This window comes from Paramormyrops kingsleyae, chromosome 3, assembly GCF_048594095.1.
Source record: "Paramormyrops kingsleyae isolate MSU_618 chromosome 3, PKINGS_0.4, whole genome shotgun sequence".
NCBI lineage: Eukaryota > Metazoa > Chordata > Actinopteri > Osteoglossiformes > Mormyridae > Paramormyrops > Paramormyrops kingsleyae.
Genome location: NC_132799.1, coordinates 33,782,192 through 33,809,479, shown reverse-complemented (window position 1 = coordinate 33,809,479; position 27,288 = coordinate 33,782,192). Strand labels below are relative to the sequence as shown.

The 27,288-nt window shown below is 41.3% G+C and overlaps 2 gene segments (V, D, J or C); both read left to right on the top strand.

Moving 5' to 3' along the window:
- The first annotated feature begins 335 nt into the window (after nucleotides 1–335).
- On the top strand, nucleotides 336–2,081 carry LOC140588255 (Ig lambda chain C region-like). The segment is given in 2 exon segments: nucleotides 336–589; nucleotides 1,533–2,081. Coding segments are annotated over 2 exon segments (375 nt in total).
- Nucleotides 2,082–22,005: 19,924 nt separating this feature from the next.
- Nucleotides 22,006–27,007, top strand: LOC140588256 (Ig kappa chain V-V region MOPC 21-like). The segment is given in 4 exon segments: nucleotides 22,006–22,063; nucleotides 22,222–22,537; nucleotides 25,562–25,599; nucleotides 26,525–27,007. Coding segments are annotated over 4 exon segments (717 nt in total).
- Nucleotides 27,008–27,288: the final 281 nt, after the last annotated feature.

Genomic DNA, 27,288 nt, shown 5'->3' with positions numbered 1-27,288 from the left:
AGAGGGGGGCGCCGTTGCGCCCCACAACACATTTTGGTCGATATGTCCTGTCCTACTTGTCCTACACTAAAATTTTATTGCCAGTCAAATTCACTATGTTGTGCCAAATCCAGTAACATATATATTAATATCTAATTAGACCTATGCTAAATCTACATCCTGTTATGGCTGACTAATTCTGTCTGACTTTCTACTACCCTGGCCGCCGGATCCCTGCCCCTATTCCTCTACTGTCCTACCAGTCCAATCATCCTACGCTTTGGACCCTTTCGTAACTGCTTGCAGTTTCTAGTATATAAATTGTAATTTGTTAGCCTAATCGTTAATAATATAAAATAGTTGCCAAGTTGAAGGCTATAGATTTGATTGGATTGTGTAGATATCAAACAGCACATTTCTACTTTAAGCGACAGAAAATACTAATTTTGACTTATTAGTTTTATACCCGTAAACAAATGTTAGGTATATATACTTAAAGCTGGTTGCTAGTTGCCTGTACTGCGCTGCTGTGAGGTTTTTGTACGGCGGCTGATGCGCCGTGAATCACTGTGGTACACTTTCGGCGGCGGTACCAGGCTGGACGTTGGAAGTAAGTGCGTCTCTCTGTGTTATATTCTGATCTTGTTCGGGGGGAAAAAAGCAATCAACTAATTATACCGGTAACACTTTTTTTGACGGGGCACAAATAAATAGTATTTTACTTATGTATTATTTAACCACTAAGTCTTATAGTTACATACTGATCTCATGCTTGTTCGTCATTAAAGAATCATGACGCATCTTTTACCCCAAGTAGTTACTATATATATTTCGTACTATATCTATTAATTCTCCATATCTTTCTTAACTACTGAAGGAATAAATAATGACTAACAGAAGTGAAATACTGATGTCATGTTTGTTATCATTTCTGATAGCAAAATTCAAAATTCTGATGATTTTTTTATTTAAAGTAGCAACTATATTTGTTAATAATTTGTTCACAATTTGTAATGCAGTAGTACCAGAGTTATTACTAAGTATTTGTGTAAGTGTTACCATTGTGATTCATAACGATGATCGTTGTTCTGTAGACACAGCTTTGTAGTTAAACATTTGCGATGCATTTTTCATAGCGTATAGGACTTTGTTCAGTAGGAACTTCACATTATTTCACCCTGTTTTTAAATGAGTAAATAAAGGATCCTACATGGAAAATAGATCTTAATCTTTAAAAACAATTTGGTTATTATATAAAGCTGGATTATTATAACCAGTTGAACATAATAATCAGTGATACTCATTTACATACCTCACATGTGTTTAAAACGTTCATTTGAAAGACCCACGTAAAGATGAATACACTGTGATACAGTAGGAAGGCAAGATTATTTACTTTAGATTTTATGGAAATGTCTGTCTTATTATATGAAGAAATATTTATAAAGTCATAGACTCAGTCAACTATGTCATTCTGCAGTTAGTACATGTTGTCACACAGTACTTAAAGTTTGCCTTGGACTCTGACCTAAAGTACCTTTGGTGTCCCCTAGGTAACACAGCCCCCACCCTGACGGTCCTGCCCCCCTCCAGTGTGGAGGTGTCCAGCAAGAACACGGCCACCCTGATGTGCCTGGCCAACAAGGGCTTCCCCTCCGACTGGAAGCTGAGCTGGAAGGTGGACGGTAGCAGCAAAGCCGCGGAGACGAGCCGCGGGCTCCTGGAGAAGGACGGCCTGTACAGCTGGAGCAGCAGCCTGAGCCTCACTGCGGACGAGTGGAAGAAGGCGGGCTCAGTGGTCTGTGTGGCCAATCAGGGCTCCCAGGCTGCTGTCACTCAAACGCTGAAGAGGGCCGACTGTTCAGAGTAGATTAACTCAGCGTCACCTGTGATGAGCGGCTGATTACTGTGTTTTTACTGTACTGTGCTACACGCTTCTGATTTACTGATTACATAGAGATAATAATGTGCTTTGCTTGATCCATGAGTGAAAATCATTACTAATGTTTTATAGGCTTTTGTGTCTCCTTGTATTATCTTGTGTGTTTTATTCCTGAATGCTGCAGAGATAAATAAATTTTTCATTCTGTCTGACAAACAAACTGCCATCAATGCTGGTTATTTTAAGAAGCACACGGTGATGCCATCATTACAATGTTGTGAGGACGTGATCCTGAACCTTTCAATGCCTTTAATGATTTTTAAAGTCTGAATATAAACACAGTTCTGTTTTTATAGCAAAAGTACAAAATGATCCCGTTGAGGATTAGGTTTGAAAAGGTTCATACTGAGCAGTTCCTCTATATTAAGTTTATAAACCATATCATCGCCTCATTCTTCACAAAATGGATGAAAAACTATTCTAATTAAACTCATTTAATCAATCATCATTATGTTAAATGGACAGAATATTGTCTCATGAAATACATCATTGTCACAATGTAACTAAAATACATGAAACTGTTAACCCCATTTAATACAGTCAGTTATCATATGAGACAATCTGCTGCTCTCTGACACAGGGTGAGTCCCCACCTCACTCTAACCCCAGGGGGACTGGGGGACATTTGCCTACTCTATTCTGGGGGCAGCAGAACCATCCTGCTCAGTTCATGCAAATATGGGTTTCGCGCCAACGGCTGAGAGTTTAGTTTCAGGTCTTAAAACAGGCTGGACTGGGGCAGCTGTGGGGGGGAGGGACTGAACCCATTTCTGATCAGGGGACAGGAAGCTGAAATGTCAGGTACTCACTGGGTACATCAGTACTTTTTAAATTATTTAATAGGAACATTTTTTTTTGTAAGATCAGTCCCAGAATGCAGTTCACTAGTTACCTGCAGTAGTCCCCCTCCCCACCATGGACACGCCCACCTCCAGAGGATACTATTGTTTAATTATGCATACATGAAATCAGTATATTTTTTAAGATAAGCCAAACCCTAATGCTGTCTATGCTTTCTGGGTTTTATATCTATTTATCATTAGTCGGTTCACTTCTGTGATCTATGGCCTGTACTACTAAACGGGGTTACTGGCTTATCGGGGTAACTTGTCGGATTTGAGGTACCACGGTTTAAATGGACTTCGTATTCGTTCACTTACATTTTGCCCAGACTACCTTAAATCCGACAAGTTACCCCGATAAGCCAGCAACCCTGCTTTGTAGTACAGGCCACTGGATTTGTTTTATTAGCTCTGGTTTCCACTAGGGGTGCAAGTATCAAATATTTTGATATTCGATTCGACTAATAGTTGTTTCAGGAAGTGCATTGTTGAAAGAAGGCTTCTTTTCAAGACAATACAACAGCATTGAAAAGTAGGTACTCTTACTGTGCTAAACATGACTTTCAATTAAGCTAACCGAAATAATCTCACAGAATTCGCAGATGCACCTGGACATTTCTGTTTCAAACACTCTTTTATGCACATCCTGCTGTTATGTCACGCCGGTTTATTTTTGCATTTCTCACAACACATGTATCCAGGGGCGCCGCCAGGGGGCGAAAGGTTAGAACGATTCTAGGGGCCCAGCACTGACATGGGGCCCTGTTCGGGGCTTTACCTTTTCGCAAAAAGGGGGGGCCAAAATTCTAATCTTTCATGGGGCCCAAGATTTCTGGCGGCGCCCCTGCATGTATCCACTCCACAGCTACGTGAAAAACTCCAGACCACTCACTGTCTGCCATTTCTAACCGCCTTAATTTCCCTGCCTTTTCCTCTCCGTTTGAGGTGACTTGCCACTAGGTGACACCCCGTGTTAATAGTACAGTCTGTTCAAGTCATCATTAAACATTACTGGAATTCATTCGAGTCATTTTCATTTTTAAATTTATCAAAATTATGAATATTTGCTGCAGCCCAAGTTTTCACCTTTAGTTCATTTTGTATTTCATATAAAAAAAAATATTTTTTTTATGCTAAATATATTTTATATAAGTATTATAAATACCTACGATTGGTTTGACACCCCACCCTGGGTTGCTCTCTGCCTAAATTGTGCCCATAGCCTCTGGGATGGGCTCCGGACCCCCCGCGACCGTAAATAGGACAAGTGGATGGATGGTATTACAAATACTATGCTTTTGTGTCTTTGTACAAAATTTTCACTTTAAGATATTTTAACTATGTCCTTCTACTGTCACAAAGCCTCAGAAATATCTCTTTCCACCCAATATTTAGATATAAAGTAGTCAGTCTCACTGTCACACTAGTTGAGTGAGGTAAAATGAGATTTACTTACCCAGTGCACATTGGGGGAACCTGGCACAGTGCCAGTTGCAAAAATGTGTAAATGTGTAATAATTATAGTAGAGTCTGGCTTATCCGACATAAACGGGCTGGCAGAACGTCAGATAAGTGAAAATGTTGGATAATGGGACGTGTTAAGACAAAGCCTATTAAACGTCAAACTATGTTATAATTTTACACATTACGAAACTAATAATCATGTTTCACAACAAAATAACAACGTTTGTCAAAATAACACACACAGACACATACGCATGTAACAGACGATAAACCGATCCGCATACAATGATAAACTGCCCTGCACTGAGTAGTGACAGTGAGAGAATGAGGTTGGGGCGAATGACAGACACATGAGTCAGTCTAGACCAGGGGTCTCCAACCTTTTTACCTCTGAGAACTACTTTTACAAAATGAAAATGGCCAAGAGCTACTCAGTTTTGTAACATTTATTCTCATAGCTTATTTCAACCCAAACAAACTAAATAAGCTTATTTACCTGAACATTATCTAAATGTTGGCGTCCACAACTCACATTTTGTATTTAAACACAAAAAATATTTAGTTAACCTGCATCTGCATTTTGTATTTCTGTATGCTTTTCTTTCTAGTGTCTCACATTAACTGAAATTTGAATGCTGTCGAAAAAATGCAATTACAAATACACAGATATTGTTAGTTATCCACTTGTCATTTTGTTATCTGTCCACATGTCACTGTATCACTTCACAAAAGTATTCACATGTCCAGTTGTATGTGTGACATGTATTTAGTCTTTTTCAGTTAGTGAGATGACTGTCACTGAATGGAGTCAACAAGAGAGGTGTATGGTGGAGTGTAGCCACTTAGGTTCACTCTTATGGAGTCATTTAAATGTTCATCTGTCAGTCTTGTTCTGAGCTTTGTTTTTATGACATTCATGTCAGAAAAGGCTGACTCACAGAGGTATGTAGACCCAAACAAAGCAGACATTTTCAGACATTATCTTCACATTTTCTTCTCCTTTCGTAGATTGCTACCTTCAGGAAAGTCCCGTGAAAAGTTGCTGTGGACCTGGGTGAAATGGCACTCCACGTTACATCTTTTACCGACTGACACGCTTGCACCACAAATCAGACATACACACTTGTCATTTACATTTGTGAAACAAAACTCTGTTTCCCACTCTTCATGAAAATAATAAGTTTTCTGCCTCTTTTTGGTATGGCTACCTGCCGTGGTCACATCACCACCCCTGACTCATCAAGCTTGACAGCAGCGCAACTGTTTGATTCACAACTAATGGGCAAATAATGATTATTACGTGCCGTAAGTTCAAGAGGATATGCCTACAGGACGTCCTGCCCACTCGCCCATTGGTTAACCGCTCCCTCGACTCCGCCTTCTGGACCTGGCCCCGCCTCCCTTGCCTTCGGAGCAGTTTCCGGTTCGTCGACAGAAGAGGCTGCAGCTTTGTCACTTCGGCTGTCCGCTGTTCGCTTGTCGCCTGCTAGCTCACTCTTCGTTCGCTTTGCTTTTGGTTTGATTGCTCGTGTATGACTGTTTTGTTCTTGATTTCCGATTTTCGCCTCGTCCCTTATTGTACCTTCGCCCTGGTTTTGACTGCCTGCTTGGTTTTGAACTTTCGCTTGTACTCCGACTTCGCCTCTTTCATCTCCCCTCTGGATACCTTCGCTTCGGCTGTGTGTTTGTGTGTTCTACTAGGTGTGTGCAAGGAGTGTCTGCCCTTTTTGTTCTTCGTAAACGTGGGATTACTATTTGTTTGGTTAGGGAGTTAGGCTTAGGCATTGTCGTTTCGTTTCACCCATTTTGTGTTCACTTCGGATTAGCTTATCTTGGGGTTATATTCGGTAGATGTGTTTTGTTTGTTTCTTTGGCCTTGGTCACTCCTGACGTTCGTTACACCTAGTGTTTGTGAAGTGTCTGTGAAAAACTATATATAAAAAAAACTATAGACTCCCTTTGTGTCCCGTGTTCCCTTCTAGCTATGGTTGTCAAATGAATGTAGATTCGTTAACCCTTTGGCGAGCTACTTGGAGAGGGGTTGCGAGCTACTGGTAGCTCGCGAGCGACGTGTTGGAGACCCCTGGTCTAGACGGACGTGCCACTGTACAGTCGGGGTAAGTAGTTAGCTGAGATAGAGTGGAGAGCAACAAAAAATAGACTACGCTCACACTCGCAACTTGCAGTTCTTGATGCGTTTTTTTTTTTTTGTTTGTTTTTTTTTTCGCGGTGGGACGTTGGATTATACGGAATGTCGGATAAGGGAAGGTCGTATTAGCGAGACTCTACTGTAGTTTTAAATAGTGTGCATTGTGCTGTACTTATAATGTCATGTGTGTGAACTTGTTGTGCTTCATAATTATTGTGCTTGATGGATGTGTTTACATGTCTACCGTATATGTGGGGCTAAGGGGACTAACCCAGTGGGACTGTTGGTTACTGTCACCGGCAAGAGAGCATTGATACCCCAAGTATGCCTGCAGAAATCAACCATGCTGACCGTGGTGGTGGAGCAAGCAGAAGATGCAGAGGGAATCCTGGCTGTGTCACACTGTGCACCATGGAGTCATGCTTGCATCAGGGAGTGTCCAGAAGTGGAAGACAGGGAGACCGTGGGCACTGCAATCCCAGCAGCTGGACAATGGCGCCACCCCCAGTGGGCACCCTCTGCTATTGCTATGGAGAACCAGAACACACACCCCTTGACTGTCCCATGCCCTGCACAGCAGTCAGGAAACACAAGTGGGAGGTGCTGTGAGGGGGGCGTCACCCATACCACACACTATCTCAGCCCCTGTGTGGACACACCAGGTGGGCCAACTGGGAGAGAACCATGGGTTATATATCAACTGCCGCAGTGAGGACCTGATGGGGGAGCATAGAACCAGCTCAAAAGCCTCCTGAGCTCTTATCAGGACATCATCTCTGCCAGGGACAAAGGCTGCTGCCCCACCTCACTCATGCAGCACAGCATCGACATGGGAGGGGCCCTGCCCATCTGCCTGTGACCTCATCGACAAGGACTAGAGCAGTGGATCAAAAAGAGGCTGCAGCCATAGGAAAGATCAAGCCTTCTGACAGCCCATGGGCAGAACCCGCAGTCGTCGTCAGGAAGAAGGATGTCCTGGCATTTCTCTGTTGACTACTGGAGGCTAAACACTGTCACTCAGAAGGACTCCTACCCATGCCGTGAACAGACGACGAGCTGGATTACATCACCGGGGCAAAATGGTTCAGCTCCTTGGACCTCTGGATTGGGTACTGGCAGGTCGATTTGGCCCTGAATGCCCGGCCCAAGACCGTCTTCATGATTGGTCAAAGACTGAGGCACTTCTGGCCAATGCCGTTCGGCCTTGCATCCTGTAATGCATCCTGACTCATGTGCCCCGGTCCCAGTGCGTTGTTACCTCGATGACCTATTGGTGCATTCTGCTGATTTCTCTGGGGCCCTGCAGAACCTGTAGACAGTGTTCACGATGATCCGCAAGGCATGGTTGCAGCTAAATCCCCGGCAGAGCTCTCTTCTCCTACGTAAGGCGGACTTCCAGGGTCATGTCACCAGCAGAGAAGGCGTGGCTGCCGATCCCGGAAAAGCAGTGATGGTGACAGACTGACCTCAGTCACCTTTTGCTGTGGAGCTGCACAGTTTCCTGGTGTTTGCTTCATACTACCGGCATTTCCTGCAAAACTTCGGCAGTATCATGAAGCCTCTTCATCATCTTACAGAGAAGGGTTTCGAATGGACGGACGCCTGCACTACAGCTTTCCACCAGCTTCAAGCAGCGCTCAATGACACCCTGGTGCTGGTTACCCAGACCCACAGCTCCCTGTTTTAGATGTGCTGGTGGTACAACTTCGAGGTGCAGCACCGTCCCAGGAAACTGCACAGCAATGCGGACGCCCTTGCTGCAGGCGGAAGCTGTCAACTGCCGCCACTGTGGAGGACAGAGGAGAAGGACTGTCTCTACACAGTGGTGGCACCCCCACCGCCCTCGTGTTTGGCCGTGAGCTGCGGACCCCGATGGAGCTGGTGTTTGGTTTGTCCCCCTGCACTGGAGCTGCCGGTGCCACCGTGTCCGGACGTGTTAACGTGCCCAATGTGCATGTGGAGGCGAAGGGACGGAAGGAAGACGACGCAAAGAGGATGAGGATCCAAAGAAAGCGCAAAAGCATCATTTGTGTGGAAGCACTTACCATTAAAAGTGAATGAAACTGAAGTCGTCTGCCAGTATTGCAAAGCAGAACTTAAATATCAGCACAGCACAATGCAATACAATTACATTTTAAAAGAAGATATTCAGGTTTGACAGACGCGCCCAACAATGTGAGGTTAGCCATAGATATATGCCAGTTAGCTTCTCGGAGTAGCCTAGCCTGTCTTTGTCATCACTTTGACTTTAATTATTTTGCTTAACTTACTTTCTATAATTGCTGAATATCAAAATAATCACTGAAAACTAAGGTTATTAATTAATATTCACTCTTTTTTGTGTGAATGTATTGTGTGTTGGGAATAAACAATACTACAAAATGTTCACATTGCGATATTTGTAGTTTTTGTGTTTATTTAGGAGTTGAAAATTAACTATATATATAGCCAATTTGAAATTATCTAACAAAGCCTCGCTCCATGTATCCATGATACATCTGATATATGTGATCCAAGCATTTCAGAAACTATGGCTAAATATGGCCTTGAATTTGAGGATAAAGAGAAAAGACAAACTAGAACAGGATAAACTTTACTTCTGCTGAACAGTAACAACAGTATGCATAGTACTGCTGCAGTAAAGCACAAACGTTCATTGTTGCTGCACAAACCAGAACAGACAAACAGAATTATTTTCTGATCATATGGGTGCCAGTGTCATGCAGGTATTTGAAACTGGCTGGGATGAATGTAGATTGAGTTCATGAAGAGAGCTCTCTGATTTCTACCCTTGATCAAAATGAAATGCTAAAGTTGAGACTATTTGATGAGATCTCTTCTGAAACTTAAAGGAGGCTGATATGAGATTGTGTGTGTATTTTTGCTTGCGAAAAAAATGAGAGACAGGAGAAACTAATCATAGTCTGATTTTGGTTTCACACAGACCTCATAGTTGTCTAGGAAAAATAAACAACTTTGAGATCTCTTTTCTGATTGTCTTTTCCTCAGGGTTGGCATCATTAGTTTGCAATACTGACACCACCATGTTTATATGAATGTGCAGAAACTAAAATTAAGACATCCCAAGTCAACTTATCAAGCTGATAATCACCTTTATAATTCCATTTTAAGATGAATGTGACAATCAGGGTTTGTTAACCTGGCTCTGTCAAGTTAAGTCTGTGGATGCAAAACTCACTTCATACTGCTCCACACAGGAGGGTGCACATGATTCAGGGGATTAATTGGAAAGTTTATGGATGGGGTGAGGTCAGGGATCAAGCCCATCTACACACCTGCGAGCAACTGTTAAGGTTATGAAGACAGAGAGAGAGAGAGAGAGAGAGAGAGCAGGAGCAGTGGCCCAGTCCCCTGGGGGGCTCCTGATGGATGCTGTCTATGAAGAATCATTGCTGCGGATGGGATCAGCAGTAATCTTACCCAGGGCCAGGAAACCTCAGTCACAGCATCACTGGTGGCCCTTGCTGCAGGCAGTCACAGTGGGTCTACAGTTAGATGTGGCTCCTGTGGAAACTGCTGATGGTCAATTCCATCTGATGGTCAGTTCAGTTTTATTCTGATTCTCATAATTTCTGTTACCCATTAATTCATGACGATTGTTCAATTTACAACTGTCTTTTTTCAGACATAAAGAAGTTTACACCTTCTGTTAGTAACTACATTTGATCTCCTACAATTATTGTTTTGCATATTTTTGTATATAACTTAAAATTAACTTTATCTCTGGGGAAATTATTCATAATTTTTTTTATGAAATTAGAATATTTTATGCAAGTGAGAGGACAGGAAACATAGATATACTATACAAGCATCCTCAATATATAATTCACAATGAAATAGATCTGTGTGTATTCAGTCAGTCACACTGGTTTAATCTGCTCTGGGGGACTTTAGTTTAACTTCCCCCTCAGCACCTGCAGTGAGTCCCAGCTGCAGCAGTGCAGCCACTGTGCAGTCTGACTGAGGGAGGTTTTTGTACGGCTCTGTATCACTGTGTGAATGGCCAGCTACTACCGATGTTATGTCTGCTTTGACAGTAATAATCTCCTGCATCTTCAGCCTGGACTCCACTGATGGTCAGAGTGAAGTCAGTACTGGATCCGCTGCCACTGAATCGAGCCGGAGTCCCAGAGTTAAGGGTACTTGCATAATAGATCAAGAGTTTAAGAGCTTCTCCAGGTTTCTGTTGGTACCAGGCTAAACGATTATTGTCATACACAGCCGGACTGACTTTACAGCTCATAGTCACAGTCTGTCCATGGGGAACAGCCTTTACTGCAGGAGTCTGAGTCACAGTGATCTGACCACTAGATTCTGAAAATAAGATTAAAATGTAAACATGTTAGTAAAAAAACAGCAAGTTAAATACTAATAAACCTTGATATTAGCTTTTGCATATCTAAACATGAATGACTATGTATGCAGTAGATCAACTTAAGTTATCAATAACAAATGAATAAATGTATTTAGCCTGAAAACAGTGAATTTTTTAGTTATATTAACTCGCACATGTAATTAGTCACTAAAACTGTAATATATTTCCCAATAAAAAGTACAGAATATTACCTTGAGTGAAAAAAGCAAAGACCACAATGAAGATGCTGATAGACGCCATAGCTGAGTTGGTGTCTGTCGCTGTGAAGTACAGACAGCTGTCAGTCATGAAGTGTTATGAACAGGATTATAAGCACCATCAAGGCACTGAAGCATGTGCTGCTTATGCAAAGTGTCTCCTCTATGCAAATTACCATCCTGGGTGATCAGACCCATAGAGTGAAGGTTAATGGGCCACGCTGGACCCAATCCAAGCTCAAGTGAATCTGTAATTAATATAATATAATATAATATAATATAATATAATATAATATAATATAATAAACCACCTCCTTTTTTTACTTTGGCCCAGCGCATCCTCATCAAACAGTTCTTGGGTTAGGATTATTGGTATAAAGTGGTATTTAAAGGGCAGTTCAACACAAAACTGAAAGCGACGCTTTTGTGCTATGTATCCGTCAAAATTGTGCTTCTCTCGAATATAAGCAATGTCTCTTACCAGAATTCATGACCTGGTTAGTCAAGATAATCCACACTTTGTAGTGAGTCGTTTAGTGTAGGAACTATTTTCTTCTAACCTCCACACACCAATCGTATCATTGCACCGAAGACATCGCCGAGGTCAATCAATCAATCAATCAATCAATCAATCAATCAATCAATCAATCAGTCAGTCATCTATGGCTCTTCCCACATTCAACATCTCCATTATTACATTTTACTCCTGATGCATCTGTAGTTACTAATGCTCTAGTTAACAACATGGGCTCATAAGTAAATGGCTGTTGGACCATAACCTGTAAATACAATATGGTGAAATATGCGATTTAGGATGAAAAAGACTGCCAGCTACTACCACTAGAGGGCAGCAAAAGAACACATTTTTAGTAATATGTAAACGACAGAAAAATGTCGAAAATTTAAAAGACGAGTGCTAACTGCAACCACTAGAGGGAAATAAAATTGCATTAAAAACATTTTTTTAATTGTTATACAACACAAACCTACATAAATTAATTAATGGCAGAAACAAGGTGTTCACTCTGCAGTCACAATATGGCATAACAATAAAGGTTAATGACATAATTTATCAACACACTGTAAATTCTTCTATTACCACAGATAATGTCTCCAGTTAAATTAAAGAATATTAAATCATAGACAACAAATCACTTCATTAAGCTTTGTGCTGCACTTTGGGGATTTAAAAATTCCTCAGTTGGATTTGCCTTAGCACAATGCTATTTCATGCCATCATAAACAGTGAAAAAAGCTTGGAGATGTAATATTTGCTTGATCCGACACTTGAAGGAGTTGAATATGAGAATGGAGCCCTTTTAGAAGGAGCCCTAAAATGAACCCTGTTGTGCATGGTCTCCTGCCAGCTTCATTACCAACCTTTTGCAGATCCAAAAGGCAGCACATTTTATCTGATCTGGCACCCATGAAGCAGGGAGAGGGAAGCTGATTGAAACACTGCTTCACAAATATGTGAAGAGCATGTGTGCTCTGTGATTCCCAGATCTGCACTACAGCATTAAGGAGATCTGTACAGTTACACACTTGCTCATTCAACAGCACAGCCAATAAAAGAACAAAATCTAAAATATGCCAATAAAACAATGAAACATAAAATGTGCAAATAAAAATCTTATACCTTTGTTCTTCTTATACAGACAAAACAGCCTAAGACAAAACAGCACAGATACTCACTGGGGAGCTTTTACTGGCTAACAGCCCATGTGGATATGAACTGTAGCATGTCTGGGGAAGACAGGCTTAGCAGCAGGGAGATGGATGTCGCTCTTCGCAGCGTTAGCCTGCAATAACATCACAATGTCAGAATTTTAAGTTGCTCTTTGAATGAATAAATGTGGTTTTCATTAGTTACTTTTCTCTTGAGGATTTCAGAACTGTTCAAACCCAGGTGTGAAGACTCTTCAGTCAATCAGTCCTCTAATTGCTAATCTAATTAGGGAGTTGCAGCGAAAACCCGCATACACACCGGCCCTTTGCGGATAAGAGAGTTCACTCATTAGTTAATTCCTAGGTGGTAGCAATCCCCTAGGTGGCATAGTTGACAAATTCCAATCTTTACCCTCAGTTGTGGAAAAAATGAGACCACTCTACATATGTAAACAAATCTGCATTTTTAAATCTAACAGTAGGGGGCAGTATGGTGGTGCAGTGGTTAGCACTGTTGCCTCACACCTCTGGGACCTGGGTTCCATGTGTGGACTTTGCATGTTCTCCCTGTGTTGTCGTGGGGTTTCCTCTGGGTGCTCTGGTTCCCCCCCATATTCCAAGAACATCCTGAGGTTGATTGGAGTTGCCAAATTGTCCATAGATGTGATTGAATGGTGTGTGAGTGTGCCCTGTGATGGGTTGGTGCCCCATCCTGGGTTGTTCCTAGGGTTGCCAACCATCCCGAATTGTCCGGGACATCCCAAAATATGGGTGATTTTGATTTGTCCCTTCAGGGGCAGCTCCAGTATTCCAATCACAGCCTCGTCGGCCAATAACACTGGGTTACAAAAAAATTTTTTTGTGAGTTGTCTAATATATTTCTGCTGATTTTACATATTTCTGGCCCACAGAACACGAATATGGCATCAGTTTTTGTAGATCAGGTCAGGTTTTTCAGCTAAGTTGATTTTAAAATAGTGCGATTTTCTGTCTCGAAAAATTTTAATTTACCACAAAATTAACTTTATATATGCAAATTGTATGTTCAATCATCACTGTTCAAAACTTGGGGCTTAAATTTCCTTTTCCTTGAAGTTCTGGAATGTCCAGCGGCAGGGATGTCTCTAGTCAGAGTGTATTCGCCGCAAATGTAACAAAAGACATCAGGCTTATTTCTGCAAGATCTTCTTAATGATGCCATCTCATTAACTTTGAAACTCTAAATAACAATATTTGTAATATGCAGCAACAAAATTTTAAGTATAGGCCTATAAATGAGAAACACACACGCACGCACACAATGCAGTTTACGTAATGCTTTACATGGCATCAGTTTATCTAATTTCGACAATAGATCAAAAAGTTGACCTGGTAGCGGAAAACCAATGTGATTTTTGGATTTAGCGCATTAAAATTATCCTAGATCAGCTATGAAAAGTTAGACCTTTTTTTCACTGTTGACCAGTGTTATTGTATGTATAATGGCGAAGCAATTTTGTAAAAATGGAGTTGTAATGGTAATATTCTTTTATTTCAGTTTTTCACGGTGTTTCACGGTGTTTGATTTGTCACGTCGATGGAAGGAAAAATTAAAAATATCGTGCTGAACATCAGTTGAATCGTGATCTAATTTCTGACAGAAGAAAAACATTAGGAGCCGTTACAAAGGCTGTCTTCCTTGCTTAATGGGACTTCAGTTCTGCTTCTAGGAGCCATCCACTCGTTTCCTGTATCCACTTGTCCTATTTATGGTTGCAGGGGGTACAGAACCTATGGGCACAAGGCAGGGAACAACTAGGGTTGCCAACTTTCTCAACCCCAAATGAGGGACACTTTCTTGCAGGTGCGCACGCAGAGCAGCTGACCAACAATAATGGAAATCGCAAGGTTTCATACTATAAATCTACACATTTCACAGTGTAAAAGGACAAGCCACTAATGGCCAATGCACACATGCACACCAACAACCGTGTCTCATAGCAACGTTTGCATGAGTTTTGCCATGCTTACAGTAGTCTATTACACTGGTCAACAGTGAAAAAAAGGTCTAACTTTTCATAGCTGATCTAGGATAATTTTAATGCGCTAAATCCAAAAATCACATTGGTTTTCCGCTACCAGGTCAACTTTTTGATCTATTGTCGAAATTAGATAAACTGATGCCATGTAAAGCATTACGTAAACTGCATTGTGTGCGTGCGTGTGTGTTTCTCATTTATAGGCCTATACTTAAAATTTTGTTGCTGCATATTACAAATATTGTTATTTAGAGTTTCAAAGTTAATGAGATGGCATCATTAAGAAGATCTTGCAGAAATAAGCCTGATGTCTTTTGTTACATTTGCGGCGAATACACTCTGACTAGAGACATCCCTGCCGCTGGACATTCCAGAACTTCAAGGAAAAGGAAATTTAAGCCCCAAGTTTTGAACAGTGATGATTGAACATACAATTTGCATATATAAAGTTAATTTTGTGGTAAATTAAAATTTTTCGAGACAGAAAATCGCACTATTTTAAAATCAACTTAGCTGAAAAACCTGACCTGATCTACAAAAACTGATGCCATATTCGTGTTCTGTGGGCCAGAAATATGTAAAATCAGCAGAAATATATTAGACAACTCACAAAAAAATTTTTTTGTAACCCAGTGTAATCATTCGCGGGTCTTAAGTAAACAATCTACATGTTTATACTGTGTTTACAATACAGCACAAAATTACGAACATACATATAAAAACAAGAAAAGGCAAAACAGTAACATATCGTCTGCTCTTTCTGATCAGAATTAGGAGACATTACTGCATTATGACATCTTTCATTCAATCCTTTTAGGTTTTCTTTTCTTGGCTATTTTTCATTCCGCTTGCTAACCTTGCCTACGTAACGTTGTTCATTACGCTAGGTCATGTGATTACGTAAATATAGCTCTTTCCGCTGAACAGTAGGAGGCACTGTTACAAGAAACACTCTAAATTAAACCTTTTACAAATAGTATTGCAAATAATGACATGTTGCCAACAAAATGAAACAAAATACATTCACTGAACGAAATACAAATAAAAATTATATAAATGCATAAGCAACCAATTTCCTGGCAACAGCTACACCCGTCATTAATAAGACGCAGAGAAGAACCAGAAGTTTGCAAAAAATGTATATTATTCACAGATGAACAACCACAACCTTCTAACTCTGACTGTCCAGGGTCTCAGTTCTGTTTTAAACTCTGTGGTTAAACAGCTGTTTTGGGCAAAAAAACGGCAAATTATCATTAATGCTCATTTATTAATGGTCGCAATCAAGGTCGAGTCTTCAATCTAAAATAAAGACATTTGATGGTCAAACAACAATAATTCCATCTACAGGTATCATCCATTCAACCTTAAGAGGTCTGAGAAGGTCTTCTATAATATTAAAGCAGAGACTGTAGTTTAATGCATTTGTTCTGCTTGTTTCGCATACAGTTCTACTGTGTTCATGTTGAGACATTTTTCATAAATTCAAGCACAAGTTTCCTGTTTCCTCTGCAGTTATGATGTCAGAAGATACTTTGCATTTTCAGCTCATGCCTCAGTGCTCTGGGAGGGTTTATATTCCAGGAGGTTTAACACTTCATGACTGACAGCTGCCCTTCATCACAACAGACTCCAAACAAACATGACTTTGATCAGCCTCAGCATCTTGCTCTTCATCCTCACTCATGGTAAAATAGAACAAGCTTGTCTGTTTTGCAACAAATTGCTTGAGTTGTGAAACATTAAACACCTTGGTGTCACTTAATATTGTATGTTAATTCAACTTTAAATATGTTTTTATTTTGTATTTCTTTTCAGAATCCAGAGGACAAGTGACTGTCACTCAGACTCCTGAGGTGAAATCAGCTTCCTCAGGACAGACAGTCACTATAAACTGTAAAACCAGCAGCCCGGTTGGTACTTATAATAATAACCCCCTCATGTCCTGGTACCAGCAGAAACCTGGAGAAGCTCCTAAACTCTTGATCTATTATGCAAGTACCCGTAACTCTGGGACTCCGTCTCGATTTAGTGGCAGCGGATCTAGTACTGACTTCACTCTGACCATCAGTGGAGTCCAGGCTGAAGATGCAGGAGATTATTACTGTCAGAGCAGACATAACATCGTTAGTGATTTCAGTCTTAGCTGGGTTTTCACACAGTGATACAGAGCCGTACAAAAACCTCCCTCAGTCAGACTGCACAGTGACTGCACTGCTGCAGCTGGGACTCACTGCAGGTGCTGAGGGGGAAGTTAAACCAAAGCTCTATTAAGTTCACTTTCTTGTAAATGTAACTGGATTAAAATGCATCTATAAAATATAATTTCCACCAAAATGAACTCTCATTATTTATATGCTCTTATGTACCTTTCATTTTGTTCAAATAGAAGCGACATTGACACATCACAACATCGCCGTTACTTACTTTGCTCTTGTAAGTTCGTGCCCCTTTAATTGTTCAGCAGGGAACCCAGATTGTCCTCAAGTGGGAAAATCGAGCAGATTGCCAATGACACTGATAAAAATGAAAAGAAACTGAAGATTTTTTTAGAATTAAACCCAAGACAGGATCAAGAGCTGAACCAATTCCTTCAGTCTGTCCATTTAGTTTAAATTTTAGAAGATAAAACACATTACATAAGCAAACATGTTCATCTTTTATATAACACATGTTCATCACTTTGTCCTACTTCCAAACAACCACCCATATTTTATAGCTGCAGATCCAGTGCAGGGTCACTCTGGCCTGGATCACATCCCAGGAAGCAGAGGGCACTGGGCAGGAGACACTGTGTATAAGATGCCCGTCCATCACAGGGCACAAGGCCATTTTTTTATTTTTTTTTACCAAGGTTGAATGTATTCCAATTTAAAAATGAATTTTGGTGATAAATATCCAAATCATCCACACATTCACAGCAGAAAAAGAAGATTTTGCAGGTGAACACAAGTGCAGCTTATGATGAGCGATAAATTCAGACTAAATAATCCATCTGAAGGACATCAGGTTTGGGCCTGACCAGTACATGGGTGGGAGACCAACTAGGAAAGCTGGGTTGCTGCTGGAAGCGGTGTTGGTGTGGCCACCAGATTAACCCGTCCTGTGGTCAGTGTGGATCCCAATGTCCCAGTGCGGTGACAGGGACACTGTGCTGTAAAAATGGTGCCGTCCGTCAGATGAGATGCAAAACCAAGCTCTTCATTCTTAGAGGTCCTAAAAAAAACTCCTGGGCATATTTCTGAAGAGTTGCGGTGGTACCTTGATGTCCTGGCTAAATCTGCACACTGTGGCCCTATCAAATCTGGTCTAATCATCCCCTGTATCTGATTGGTGAATTCTCTCCTGCCCCTTCACCACCTTAGCTACTGTGTGGTGAGTGTACTGCTGCAGAATGGCTGCTGTCGCATCATCCAGGTGGGGGCTACACAGTGGTGGGGGTTGAAGTGGCTCCTCATTGCCTCTGTAAAGTGCTTTGGGCTAAGAAAAGAGGGATTAAAATAGTGTTGTTAAAAACTGTGACCTCACATCATGAATGTGCACCAAAGTTTGCTTTCCTATCGCCATGGAAACAGATGCATCACATGTATTTGCATGAAAGACACACTTTGCATTGGCAGCACGTCCCTCAGTGACGTGTGGCAGCTTATAAGCCTGTGAGATTAACACTCTGTTACTCACAGCCGTCCTGCAGAGCAATACAGTCCACAGGAACAATGACTTTAATCACCATCTTCATCTGGACGCTCACCCTCTGCATCCAAGGTCTGAAAGCATCATCAATATTCACACTGAAAATCAGGTGTTTGCATAGAACCTAGAACTATGGTAATTATATGATCATATTTGTTCAATATTTCAAATAATGTTATTTCTGTTTTTTAGAATCTAGAGGCCAGATCACTGTGACTCAGACACCTGCAGTAAAAGCTGTTACTGTAGGAGAAACTGTGACCATAAGCTGTAAAACCAGCAGTCCTATATCAGGATGCAGCGATTGTGTGTCATGGTATCATCAGAGGACTGGAGAGCCGCCTAAACTCCTCATCTATTATATAAGCAGCCGTCAGTCTGGGACTCCAGAACGATTCACTGGAGGTGGATCTAACTATGGGTCTGACTTCACTCTGACCATCAGTGGAGTCCAGGCTGAAGATGCAGGAGATTATTACTGTCAGAGTTACCATAGTGGTCCTGTGTTCACACAGTGATACAGAGCCGTACAAAAACCTCCCTCAGTCAGGCTGCACAGTGACTGCACTGCTGCAGCTGGGACTCACTGCAGCTGCTGAGGCGGAAGTTAAACCAGAGTTCTATAAAGTTCATTTTCAGTGAGTGTAGCAGGGTTAAAATATACTTATAAAAGACATACAGCGATGGGAAAAACAAGCAGATTGCCAGGTATTTTTAGAAAAGCATCCAAAGATTTTTTGAAATTTTGTTTTTAGATTCAAACACAAGAAGAAGGATTGAAAACCAGAGCATACCCTGCTGCTCCAACCTGTCCACTTAAGTTACAGTTTTAGAACTTAACTGAACACGACGACTGTTGCATAAGCACACATGTTCATCACTCATCCATTACATAAGCACACATGTTCATCACTTGTCCATTACATAAGCACACATGTTCATCACTCGTCCATTACATAAGCACACATGTTCATCACTCGTCCATTACATAAGCACACATGTTCATCACTCATCCATTACATAAGCACACATGTTCATCACTTGTCCATTACATAAGCACACATGTTCATCACTCGTCCATTACATAAGCACACATGTTCATCACTCGTCCATTACATAAGCACACATGTTCAAAAATATCCATCCATATTTTATAGCTGCTGATCCAGTGTAGGCACAAGGCCCTATTTCTTTAACAAAGCCCTGTGTATGTCTTGTATAGAGGCTGCTGGGATTGCTGCACTGTGAGGGAGTGGTGTAGACGCTGTGTGCACTTCTGTTGTGCGCCTGTAGAAGCGGTTGATAGGAATTATTTGGAAGTATATTTGAGTGTTTGTGTGCCAGTAGGGTTACGTGGGTGGTTGCTGTTACATTTTTCTTTTCGGTCCGCGTGAGTGCTTGTCTGTGTTTGTTAGTAAACAGTGCGAGTGTTACCGACAGCTGCGGGTGTCGCATGAGCGGCGTTTCTGTCCGCGTACCTTCGCATCAGACCCCCGCGAGGGGTAATATCTAATATCGTTAACGTTAACTCGGAAAAGAACAGCTGCTCCTGACCTTTGCCCGGTCGCCAGTCGGGGCCCAAAGGACGTTTTCCACTTTTTCTCCCCAGTCCAGCAGTACCCTGCTATGAGAGGGTTTTTTGTGGTTTTTTTGGCCTCCAAAAGAGCAACTTCGCTTTATTTTATTTAAACATGATTCAGTAGGAAGTTATTCTTGGGTAAGTAATTATTCATTTGGTTATTTTAAAAGTTGAATTTCTAAGGTTATCTCTGACCGTATCGGATACTTTAAAAAGTTCAGTTTTAACGCAAGTCTTAATTTAGTGTTTTATTGTACTCTGCATATTATTATATTAACTATATGTTAATTAAATCAAGTAAAAGTTAAATACGCTATATGAAGATACTGGGCTGAGAATGAAGGTCAGAGAGGTCGAGAGAGCTGGGTGAGATAAATTTATAGAAGTCGCAGATAAGCTTAGAAGCAGAACGGCTGTGGAAGGACATTGGTAGGCCTGAGAGGAGAGGCATAGTGGGTCTGTTATGTCTTAGGCTTTAGGTGAGAAGAGATTGTTTTGAATACTGTGTGACCTCGCTTCGTGATAGCTGCCTGCGGTTAGTTCCGCAGACCCTGAAGAAAGATCAGACCTTGGAGAGGCAGACAGCGGAGTAAAGGAGGGGAGAAACCACCTGCAGGAAGAGACTCGAAGCTGCCCCAACTGGTGCACAAAGAATTATAGCTTAATAAAATAGTCGCAGCAGACAATATACAATATGTTACGTGGTAGTGCAAATGTCTAAGTAGTTGTTACATTAATCATATTAATCATATGTTAACCATGTATTTGCAGTAATTCAATGACAATACATCAATGTATTATTCATTAATCAATGGAACACCCAAACATTAACAGTGATTCAATGTCATATAATCAATATCTATATAAATATCTCAAGTAGAGTCTAGAAGTCGAGACAGATTCCGGTAAATTGAGCAGTACGGCTGGATTTTACCTTGCTACCAAGGTGAACCAATAGAGCAGGAGAATTGTGTTTGTTATGTGTTTGAGCTTGGTTTGTGGGTGTTTTGTGACCAATCAGGATTAACACTCCAGCCACTAGAAATAAACCCACACTCATCCATAGGGAAGAGTATAGTTCTTGTGCCTGAGACTGTTTGTTACTGGGAGAGTGCAGAAATATTGATTTTTATTTTTCGTTTTACTCCATTCATATCCATCTTTAGAACTGCCGCCCAACAAGTCCTCTCCAAGGAGCACAAACCAATGGATCCTACTAGGATGCACTACTATGGCAGCAGCCCCAATGTGTCTCCGGGGTATTTATACTGTCACCCTATTCAACACCATCAGGGTTAAAAGTGTCTCCTCTATGCAAATCACCATCCTGGGCCATCAGGCCCATAGAGTGAAGGTTAATGGGCCACCCTGGTCCCAGTCTGATGTATATATATGCAGTTAATCACCCTAGAGATAATCACTAAGTGATGCTGACTAAAGAAAACAGTTAAAATAGGCGAGATGCATGTCCTCACAAACATTAGTGCTTTAAATACCTGGGGGTCCACATGAAGAGCAGCCTGGACTGGGCAGACACACAGAGAGCAGAGCCTACTGTCTGAGGAAGCTCTGATCTTTCAGTGTGTGCAGCAAACTGCTGAGGATGTTTTATCAGTCCTGAGTGACCAGCGTGATTTTCTACATCTACTTTCCGGGGGATAGGAGCTGACAGGCGTGTGTTTCTCTGTGTAACACAGACCCCCCCAAAGGGGCTGCCTGTGAAAGGACCCCTGTTACTGCCCCCCCCCCCCCCTCAGGCTGACTGGGACACCAGGGCCCCGTCCCAAGACCAGCACTGTCCTCAAGCAGCCTGCCTTCAGTTAGAGAGACACACTCTTCTTTATTGTTAATAAAGCCCCTCATTCCCAAGCTTCAATACATAAACATGTCACTATAAAAGAAGCCATTTAAAGATCACAAAAGATTAGCCTTTCTCTAGGGCATAAAGAAGTTTAAAAAAAAAAAAACTGTCAGTCAGGAGATACTTTGCATTTTCAGCTCATGCCTCAGTGCTCTGGGAGGGTTTATATTCCAGGAGGTTTAACACTTCATGACTGACAGCTGCCCTTCACAACAGACTCCAAACAAACATGACTTTGATCTGCCTCAGCATCTTGCTCTTCATCCTCACTCACGGTAAAACAGAACAAGCGTGATGATTTAGCAACATATTGCTTAATGAACTTTGCTAGATATTTGAAATAGACAGATAGAAACCTGGAGCTTCCTTTTGTGACTAAAATTTAACTTTTGATTCTGTTTTAAATTTGTTTTTATTTTGTATTCCTTTTCAGAATCCAGAGGACAGGTGACTGTCACTCAGACTCCTGAGGTGAAATCAGCTTCCTCAGGACAGACAGTCACTATAAACTGTAAAACCAACAGCCCAGTAAATGGTGCTGGAGGCTCTTATCCTGATATGTACTGGTACCAGCAGACACCAGGAGAAGCTCCTAAACTCTTGATCTATTATGCAAGTACCCTTAACTCTGGGACTCCGTCGCGATTCAGTGGCAGCGGATCCAGTACTGACTTCACTCTGACCATCAATGGAGTCCAGGCTGAAGATGCAGGAGATTATTACTGTCAGAGTTACCATAGTGGTGGTGTGTTCACACAGTGATACAGAGCCGTACAAAAACCTCCCTCAGTCAGGCTGCACAATGACTGCACTGCTGCAGCTGGGACTCACTGCAGGTGCTGAGGGGGAAGAAAATGACTTTAGCCCTTTGCTAAATAGTCAATACATTTCGCAGAACCAGTTGCACCAGTAAAATAAGTTTTTACACCCTGATAGTGCTGCTGATGGTTAGAATAGAATCACCTGGTATTTGGTATATTTAAATATAGTATATATCTTAGCCTTGCGCCCATAGCTTCCCCGATAGGCTCCGGACCCCCCACAGCCCTGAATAGGCAAGTGGGTACAGAAAATAGGTGAATGGAGGGAAAATATTTTATATTTGAAAAATCTATTGCGTGAAGAGGGGGGCAGCACAGTGTGTAGCACTGTTACCTCACACCTGCAGGGTTGGGGTTCCTATCCTGCCTCATGTCTTTGTGGGGGGGGTTTGCTTGCTCCCCCCATGCTGTGTGAGTTTCCTCTGGGTGCTGCAGCTTCCTCAGCCACCCAAAGACATGCAGTTCAGCTCCTCTGCTTCTGTAACCTGCATGTAGTGTTTCAGTCAGAGTGTGTATGCGGCCTATGCAGGATGTACCCCCCCTGGGTCCACTAATGCCTGGGATAGCCTCCAAACCCACCAAACCCCACTCCCCCCACCCCTGTCAGTGACCCTTTCCTGATAAGATGGACTGAAAGACGGACGGACGGATATTATGGGGAAGATGGAACAGATTAAGGACGTATACCGAGGTACCACTGTAATATTACTTTAACCATTTTCCCAGTTATTAAAGGAGAAAGCGAATGCTACATTTATATAACCACAGCAAAAAGCTAATGTAGGCTATAATTATACTCGGTCAATAAGTTAACAGAACATTAGGTGAAGTGCAATAGTTTTCTGGTACGCTGAAATTATTTTATTATTATGATTACAGTTATTACTACTACTACAATTGAGCATGTGCTTCTGAACCTTTGTCTGAACTAAATGTTAATTACATTCATAATGAATTGAAATCAAACATTCTGTTACTGATGGCTGTTTTCAAAGGTAAACTCAATGTAGAAGGATAGGGTTTGCAATATCACAGCTGTGTGTGCGTTTCCCAATCGTACGTATAGTATGATGCATCGTTAATGCTAACTTCCGTCATTGTTTGGGAAACGCACCGCGTAGCAACAACGCAGGAGGTGTGAACAAATGCGTGGCTTTGCACTGCAGCGGAACACATGCCACGCATGCAGTGTGACGCTGGCCTGACTCCGCCTCTCGTGGTTCATTTCGAACTCTTAGCTGCTCATGTCCTGGATCCTGTGATTTCTGCATTACGAGTGGATTCTAGGCAGAAGATACAGAAGATCATTATTATGAGGAGTGATTTGTTCAGACATTGTTATTGAGCTGGAAGGGGAATATCAGATTTCACCATTAAGACGGCAGATAAATGCTGTGATACATTAATTCCTGAAGTGTTACATTTGGCAGACAGAGGCGACCCAGGGAGCTTAAGGTCGGTACAGGCAGGTGTGTCACTGAGCCGGCAGCCAGCAGCAGTGTGTGGGTGTTTCTGTGCAGTGACAGCCAGTGACCAGGACTGGTGGGTAATAAGCTTGATTGTCTGACAGATTTTATACCTGTCACTCAGGTGGAAAGATACATTTTAAGAGTGACAGGTGTATCTTAGTAGTTTATAATTATTATTCCAAATGTTTTTTTATCCAAATGCAAAATACAGCAATTACAGTTTTAAATGTATATCAGGGTATAAACACAAATAAAAACCATGTTGTTGTGGGCGCGGTTTTTATCCTCCTGAGCGCGTGCCCCCGAGTACTGCGCAATTGCGCAAACGCGGAGCTTAAAGGGAACATTGATCACAAACCATAACAGGGAAAACCTCAAGCCTGCTGGCTGAGCCACTCAAACACGTGATTCCATTACAATACAATATCGTTTCTATGCAAATACTCCGTCTGGTTACAGTAGGTTCCTGTACATACTGTAGTTTCTCATTATGAAGACGATGCTGTGATCTTAATTGACATTTGGGAACCCTGTAATTCTAAAGCTTTGCAGTTTCTGACATCTGGGTCGAAATTCACACATTATGTTTACAACACACTGGATCATTTTGAAGGAGATTATGAAGAAATACCGGAAAACCTGGAACTTCGCAAATTTACGGCATTTAACAGAATCACAGGCAGAATTTACTGTTATTTCTGCAGAGCGATGCTGCATTTTACAGCCAGAATGCTATAAATTGAAGTGATTCTTTATCGTATCAATTGTTGGTGTAATTAGCTAGGAATTAACCGTCCATTAATATATTTACTACAACAAGAAACGCGGCTGTAGCGCTGGGAGGTTTTTGTACGGCGTGTCAACCGGTTTCAATCACTGTGGTGGACTTTCGGCGGCGGGACCAGACTGGATGTTGGTAGTAAGTATCCAGCTTTGAATCTATAATATGCACGTAGAAATATTTAATACACACTTCAGTTTCGTTATTACTGCAAATGACATAATTTCTTGTTTCATCGTCAAGATCCATTCCTTCAATAAGAACAAGGATCTCAAGTTTCATCCAAAGTTTGGCGTGAGATCACGTCTGTTACGGGCGAAACGTGTCTCACGATCAATGCGTCAGACTTGGGAGCCCTGATAAGAATATGAATTGGATGAGTCAATGCAAGATATAGATATTTAAACCATCCATTTTATATCCAATTAGGTCAAATAATATATAAATTGTAATTTGTTAGCCTAATCGTTAATAATATAAAATAGTCGCCAAGTTGAAGGCTATAGATTTGATTAGATTGTGTAGATATCAAACAGCACATTTCTACTTTAAGCGACAGAAAATACTATTTTTGACTTATTAGTTTTATACCCATAAACAAATGTTAGGTACAGTATATATACTTAAAGCTGTTTGCTAGTTGCCTGTACTGCGCTGCTGTGAGGTTTTTGTACGGCGGCTGATGCGCCGTGAATCACTGTGGTACACTTTCGGCGGCGGTACCAGGCTGGACGTTGGAAGTAAGTGCGTCTCTCTGTGTTATATTCTGATCTTGTTCGTGGGGAAAAAAGCAATCAACTCATTATACCGGTAACACTTTATTTGACGGGGCACAAATAAATAGTATTATGATTTTACTTATGTATTATTTAACCACTAAGTCTTAGTTACATACTGATCTCATGCTTGTTCGTCATTAAAGAATCATGACGCATCTTTTACCCCAAGCAGTTACTATATTTCGTACTATATCTATTAATTCTCCAAATCTTTCTTAACTACTGAAGGAATAAATAATGACTAACATTAGTGAAATACTGATGCCATGTTTGTTTATCATTTCTGAATCGTGACATTTCTTTTATTTAAAGTAGCAACTATATTTGTTAATAATTTGTTCACAATTTGTAATGCAGTAGTAACAGAGTTATTACTAAGTATTTGTGTAAGTGTTACCATTGTGATTAATAACGATGATCGTTGTTCTGTAGACACAGCTTTGTAGTTTAACATTTGCGATGCATTTTTCATAGCGTATAGGACTTTGTTCAGTAGGAACTTCACATTATTTCACCCTGTTTTTAAGTGAGTAAATAAAGGATCCTACATGGAAAATAGATCTTAATCTTTATAAACAATTTGGTTATTATATAAAGTTGGATTATTATAACCAGTTGAACATAATAATCAGTGATACACATTTACATACCTCACATGTGTTTAAAACGTTCATTTGAAAGACCCACGTAAAGATGAATACACTGTGATACAGTAGGAAGGCAAGATTATTTACTTTAGATTTTATGGAAATGTCTGTCTTATCATATGAAGAAATATTAATGAAGTCATAGACACAGTCAACTATGTCATACTGCAGTTAGTATATGTTGTTATACTTAAAGTTTGCCTTGGACTCTGACCTAACGTCCTTTTGGTGTCCCCTAGGTAACACAGCCCCCACCCTGACGGTCCTGCCCCCCTCCAGTGTGGAGGTGTCCAGCAAGAACTCGGCCACCCTGATGTGCCTGGCCAACAAGGGCTTCCCCTCCGACTGGAAGCTGAGCTGGAAGGTGGACGGTAACAGCAAAGCCGCGGAGATGAGCCGCGGGCTCCTGGAGAAGGACGGCCTGTACAGCTGGAGCAGCAGCCTGAGCCTCACTGCGGACGAGTGGAAGAAGGCGGGCTCAGTGGTCTGTGTGGCCAATCAGGGCTCCCAGGCTCCTGTCACTCAAACGCTGAAGAGGGCCGACTGTTCAGAGTAGATGAACTCAGCGTCACCTGTGATGAGCGGCTGATTACTGTGTTTTTACTGTGCTGTGCTACACGCTTCTGATTTACTGATTACATAGAGATAATGATGTGCTTTGCTTGATCCATGAGTGAAAATCATTACTAATGTTTTATAGGCTTTTGTGTCTCCTTGTATTATCTTGTGTGTTTTATTCCTAAACGCTGCAGAGATGAATAAATATTTCATTCTGTCTGACAAACAAACTGCCATCAATGCTGGTTATTTTAACAAGCACACAGTGATGCCATCATGACACTGTTGTGAGGACATGATCCTGAACCTTTCAATGCCTTTAATGATTTTTAAAGTCTGAATATAAACACAGTTCTGTTTTTATAACAAAAGTACAAAATGATCCCATTGAGGTTTAGGTTAGAAAAGGTTCATACTGAGCAGTTCCTCTATATTAAGTTTATAA